Genomic DNA, 6,551 nt, shown 5'->3' with positions numbered 1-6,551 from the left:
TCTTTTAAGAAACATCTTTAGACATTTTTATTCAGACAGGCTTTGAGTTAATACTGATTTTTTAATTCATTCATTATATTTTCTTCATTGGATTTGTGACCTGTTCTTATTGTTTTTAGTTATTTTGCTCTATGTTCAGCAGTTTGTGATGTTTGTGTCTGTGGTGCTAAAGTTTACTTACTTACTAATAATGATTAATAAACACTGTCAGATTACTTATTGCTATATCATAGCTTATTGCTTCAATAAAGGAAATATTCTACCTTTGGGATATAAGCACCAGTGTGTGCAGCTGCCTTTAAGTGTCCACAAAGACCTCCTGTTGGTGGCATTCAGCTTAAAATAAAAGATTAAATTAAAACTAGGCTTTTGTCATTTTTTATGCCACATTTTTTTTTATTTCTGTGACTTTTAAAACAGATTGAATAAGATCAGGGGGCCCTTACCCCTTTAAACTGGTCCCTTTAGGCCAATTTGGATGCAAAGACTGCAGTGGTGGGCAGCACTAATCTAAAAATTAGTTCCACTAGCCATAAAAAAACTAACTCACATATTTGGGTCCCCTAATTCTAAAGCACTAATGCACTGAAAGTTTTAGCAAAAGCTAATTCTAAAGCACTAAAACAATCAAATCAACCCATGAACATTCTTTATCATGACAACATGAGTCATATGTTGTCATGTTGCTCTCTTAAGACTTATGATTGACATTCAACAGCTGTATTTGACTTCATATATCAATATGTTGTCACCTGGTAAACAAAATGCATTAACGTTGATCAATAACATTTAGTGCTTCTAAATTTAGCCTATAAATTTAGAAAGCACTAATCCACTAATAAATTTCAAAATTAGCAAAAGCCCTAAAGCACTAATCAGGAAATTAGTTCCTATTAGTGCTTTAGTGCTTTAGGGGAACTGTGCCCACCACTGGCAGGCTGTTAATAACATGTTTCAACCCTTTAATACAAAATATTTGAATATTTTTATAGTTTTTGTTTGTGTCTGTATTTTAGAAATAATTGACACACAAAAAAAAATCCCAGTTATGTTTTTTGTGAACGTGGTCACGTGACATCAGCCCTCTTGGTTTCACTCTGTGTTTGTGAAAGGAAGGGAGGAGGGCCCCAGACAGACAGCGTGGCTGCCCTTTTTGTCGCAGTAACACACAACTTGTCCCGGTCGGACCAGCACAACAGCTGCTCACAACAACCCCCCCTCAGGTGGAGCCCTTCCGGCCGAGCATGGAAGACTCTTCCAGCCTTCTGTCACGGTAAAAACCCGACTGTCGGCGACGCGGGAGCGGGTTTGTGTCGCAGAAGCCGACAGACGGATCACCGCTCGGMCGGCGCCGGGAGCCACCAACCCCGGCCGCTGGGAACCGGAGGGGTCGGCTAGCGGGAAGCTAACTGTCAACACCTGGTGGGGAGGGAAGCCTTTTCGGTCCACCGTCCTCAAACAGCTTTGACACCCAAGGCAGCGGGTAGGTTATTAAATCGGCTGTATTTTCTTATCTTTCACTCGAAACATCCCTTATTTTTTATGTTGTTTTCAAACTACAAGAGGGTTAGCATTAGCATTTAGCCTACTAAATGATGTCAATGTGTCCGAATGTGTTTGTATATTCACAGAGGCTGCATGTTTATGATGATTAACTCTATTAATTAACTGAGCATTTTCCAGTCACTGGGTTGATGATTTGTTGCTGTAATCTCTGAGCTGTCATTCCTAAACACCTCATCGTTAGCTAAACTAGCCAGTGAATCACCCCGGCTGAGAGAGGTTGATTTAGTTTTAATTTAATTTCCTCCTCCTCCCAACAAAACATTTCAGTGGCAACGTGAAGATGGATGGAAACGTGAAGGGTGGAACTGTCACTTCATCCAAATAGGAGGGCGTTTGTCAAAGGTAAGCTCATTTACATCATGGTTGATTACAAAAGAGAGCTGGTTTTGTGCACTGAATGTAACTGATCATTGTTGTGCAATGAGGTACAAAAGGCTAAAACCCTGTTAACTACAAAGATGCAAAGCTATATCTTTTACCAAAAAGTAGTATACTTGAAGTTCATTTTAACAAGTAGACTTGAGGATAAGTTTTAAGTATATCATTAGGCACCATGTACTTGTAGTGCACTAGAAAGTATACAAGGGTTGGGCATAATTGTATCATGTGCAATTAATCGTCAGAAAAACATTAATCGTTTACTTTTTGGCACTTGACGATCAATACGATTAATGCCACCAGGCAGAGTCCGCTCGCTGCTCCTCTCTGCTTCAAATATGATGAACATTAAAAAAAGTTCTGTTATTTATGTATCTATCTACACAATTTAAAATATGATATATAGCTTGAAGTCTGTAATTTTGACACAGTTTGGAACAGATTTTTATGAAGAGCAAATATTTCCCACTAAATTGGTCATGTGACCAGGACATAAGGGTGTCCAGATACTCCAGGGGATTAATTGTCAAATTAATCGTTATCAGCTAAATACCGCAATTTAATCGTGATTAATTTTTTTGACAATATTGCCCAACCCTAAAGTATACTGATTTGATACTTGTTAATACTAAATTGGGACAATTTTTAAAAAAAAGTTTATAAAAAGTAAACTTTAAGTATATTGTTATGTCTTTTTAAGTTTATAAACTTACCAAAAATAAGTATAATTTAAGTACGTCATTAAAAAGAAAAAAATTGTATAGGTCCTCTGGACGGGTTCTTCTCTAATGAAACGTTTYGTCTCTCCTCCAAGAGACTTCTTCAGTCTGAGAGTTTCAGGCAAAATTCAGGCTTTTRAGYMCTGCCTCCATGTGACTGATACTCACATCACATGGCAGCCTGAATTTGGCCTGAAACTCTCAGACTAAAGAAGTCTCTTGGAGGAGAGACGAAACGTTTCATTAGAGAAGAACCCGTCCAGAAGACCTATACWATTTTTTTCTTTTTGATTTTTTACCTGGATTACTGAGATGCATCAGGATACACGTCATTAAGTACACTAAAGAATATAAAAGTGTATTTCCCTAAGTGTACTTTTATTTACTATGTACACATACAAGTATGCTATCCATTTACTAGCAAGTATACTTCTGGGACTAAATTGGCCCTACAATAAGTTTATGAAAGTAATCTTCTAAATATACTTTTAGTTTAATCTTGAAATATACTATAAATAAACCAGTCTGTGCGAAAAGTGTACTACTAAAGTTTATCTTGAACAAAAGTTTAAACATTAGTACAGACTAAGTAAAATTAAACTTTTAGTGTACTTTGAGTACAAGCCAAGCATAGTGTAAGATAAACTTGGTTAAGTGTATCTCAGATAAGTACATAAAAAGTAAACTGGAAGTATACTCATATTTTTTAGTTTAAAGTAGTATATTTACAGGATACTTGCATGTACTTGTTTTTGCTAAGGGTATGTTTGGCAGAGACACAGCAAGATGTTTAATTTTGCCAGATCTGCTCACACTGTGTGCCAAATATTCAAAACAAGCTTGTGTCCGGCCCAGTGTTTCCCCACACCCCACATCCTGTGTTTTGAGGAAGCTTCCTCTTTTGTCCAAAACTACTTTGCTGCATCCTGATCGCGGTGACAGATCACAGATCTGCTCAACGAGGGGTTTGTTTGTTCTAGCTCGGAGTTAGTTGTGTTTTGTTCTTTTAACACAGTTTCTTCCACCATGGTTTGAAAACTTTACACGCTCGTACAGGCTTCCATCAGCGGGAACATTCGTCATTCAAAGTTTGCTACCCCCAGTTGTTGGTTTTTACACTTCCTGCAGCCTTCCTTCTATTCACAGCCKAGGAAAGAGCAACAGAGCACAAAGAATGACAAACAAACAAGATTTATTTCTTAATCTGCTTTGTGTTTCTGAGTGTTTTTTAATATGTTGTACATAAGATGAGATTTAAATTGAGGTAAAAATATGGGAAAAATCCTACAAGATGCTTATTTTTCATCGTCATATCTCATCTGCAGCTGAGTCACTGTGTTGTTGTTTAGCGGTCTGTCCAAAGTAGTTGTGTCACTGAAGACTCATCCTTTCCCGGTGCTTCACAACACAAGGCTGAATGATGTAATCATAACAGGCAAAAGTCTTGTTACTTAGTTTTATAAGCTAGTATTTTTTTTAACCGAAGTATTGCTTCTATGGACATATTGTACATATTTACATATTTATTTACATGTTTTACAATTAAACTGTTTTAGCTAGGCATATATATATATATATATAGGCATTTTTTTAGTAATTTAAAAACTCTATTTGGGTCATGGCATTACATGGAGATAAATTGGCTGAATAGCCTTTTAGTTCCTGTTGATTTTTGAGAGATATTTGAATTTATTATGGCCAAACTAAAATACTTTTCTGAATGATTTTATTTGACGTGACTCGTGGAAACTGGTGTGACAAAAGCAGGGATGCACGATATATTTTGGCATTACCATCGGTATCTGTCAATTTTGGTAATTTTTTAGAATATTTGTATCGGTCTGATAAGTGAAACTGGGCCAATATTAACGTCTGATATTGGTTTATCACTTTTTAGCTTTGTGTTTGTTTTGGGGAAATGGTTGGTCGAGTGGTATCTGTTTGATACTGATAGTGATGGTCTGGTCATGTTTTTGTGGTATAGAAAAAAACACAAGTGTATTTGTGTGTTTATGGGTAAATATYAATAATCAGCCAACACCATTAATAATATCGGATATTGATATCAGCTTAAACTTTTATATCGGTGCATYCCTAGACAAAACGTTTTCATTTTAGCCTAAATGTGTACATTATTTAAGAGAKACACGAATGTTTCTTAAAGCTTGATAATTGTTTTTGCTTTGAGGTCAGTAAATGTCCAATGTGTTTATATTTTATTTACCATAAACACGAGTGAGAATAAAACATGTTTATCAGTATAATTAATTAAACCCAAGTTAAAAATCTGTTCCTAATCAGAAATTTTAGGGCAATAAGTGATAAAAATATGTGAATAATAGCTTTGATCCTCAGCAGTCAGGTTCTGAACAAATGTTTTAGTTCTTTTAATGTATTGTTATCTCATAATCTTTGAACCCGAAGCAGTCTGCAGGACTGAAACACGTTCAAAAACAGTGCTCATGGGTCTTTAAGTATTCATTTGAAGTACTGTAACCAAATTTGGTCWTTCAGCAAGCTTTAACTTGTCAGATTTATTAAAATATTTAGATCACTTACATTTTTGTTGCATTTTTCCTCTTAGTTAATTAAATAATTTTATGGGGAAAAAATGCACAAGTTCCTCTTTGTAACTATGTTGAACACAGGTCGTTTAATAAAGTTTCTCAGAGACTGCCCAAAAAAGTGTTTCTTGTTTAAACACCAGCATTAAGTCAACTAACAAACTGCTCATCAGCTTTAAAAATTACCGTAGTACTATTTTGAATAAGTTTAAACCTCTTAGGCTGAAATTAAATGGAGTTTTCAGCCTGTGCGTTATTAAAACATGTCRAACTTGCTTTTAAGTGTTAATATTTATTTTAGGTTGTGCTCTGCCGCTTAACTGTGTAACTGAGCTGAGAGACTGAGAGGAAGATGCCTCCCAGACCATCCTCAGGGGAGCTATGGGGCATCCACCTGATGCCTCCAAGGTATGACTGTCTARTTTGTTGTACAGCCCAATTTGTATACAAACACTTCAAAGGGTTTCACAGGAGGAAAATAAATATTGAGGTTTCTCACTAATGTGACGATGATGACAATCTGTATATGTGCAGAATTTTGGTGGACTGCCTGCTGCCCAATGGGATGATTCTGATCCTGGAGTGTCTCCGTGAAGCCACGCTCAATACCATCAAACACGATCTGTTCAAGGAGGCCAGAAAATATCCTCTCCATCACCTCCTRCAGGAGGAGACGTCCTACATCTTTGTCAGTGTTACACAGGTGAGAACTTGGGGATGCCTTCAGGTGAGTGAAGCGCATCACCGGCAGACTTAGATTTAGAGAGTTTTCAGACCCCTCTAACGACTTCTTATTTTTCAAAAAGCAACTAGCGACAAATCTAGCGACTTTTCCCGGTGTTCGTGGTGACTTTTGGAAGCTTTGTTGTCTACACTTTCTGAGCATTTTTCTTGCTTTTTTTCCTCTTTAACATTAATGTACAACTCTCCTATAGCTTAGATCACAATTATCGGCAAACGTCCAAATATGCGAATTAGGCGATGACGTCATCTACTGACTTCTAGCGGATTTTAGGACTTAGGATAGCTACTTTTCTTCCTGAGGAGTTAGCAGCACTGATCACGCGTGGGCTGGCTCCAAACTCTCTTGCTGCCTTGGTACGTTCAGAAGTCACACAGAGGTGGCCAGAAAGCGTCCCGGCTGAGTTTTCTTCCAAAGAACCTAAATGGTGACAGATCCAGGACCACCTATCATCATTGATGAAAACCTGACATGGAGACCTCATATAAATTACTTAAGAACAAAAATAGCAAAATCTATTGCAGTACTGCATAAAGTAAAGGAGTTATTTAATGATAAAGCCCCATTTATAATATATAATTC

At 36.9% G+C, this 6,551-nt stretch overlaps 1 protein-coding gene across 1 annotated transcript in view; it reads left to right on the top strand.

Moving 5' to 3' along the window:
• Positions 1 to 1,102: 1,102 nt before the first annotated feature.
• Positions 1,103 to 6,551, top strand: part of LOC106529535 (phosphatidylinositol 4,5-bisphosphate 3-kinase catalytic subunit alpha isoform) — a gene marked incomplete in the record, with an annotated part of 33,779 nt that continues 28,330 nt past the window's right edge. The window contains 4 exon segments of the mRNA XM_014024993.1: positions 1,103 to 1,483; positions 1,834 to 1,908; positions 5,529 to 5,635; positions 5,762 to 5,930. Of these exon segments, the coding sequence (XP_013880447.1) occupies positions 5,580 to 5,635; positions 5,762 to 5,930 (225 nt within the window).

The sequence above is a fragment of the Austrofundulus limnaeus genome, unplaced genomic scaffold (assembly GCF_001266775.1).
Source record: "Austrofundulus limnaeus strain Quisiro unplaced genomic scaffold, Austrofundulus_limnaeus-1.0 Scaffold450, whole genome shotgun sequence".
Taxonomy (NCBI): domain Eukaryota; kingdom Metazoa; phylum Chordata; class Actinopteri; order Cyprinodontiformes; family Rivulidae; genus Austrofundulus; species Austrofundulus limnaeus.
The sequence above is the reverse complement of the archived record's forward strand: the minus strand, read 5'-3'. Positions and strand labels throughout refer to the sequence as shown.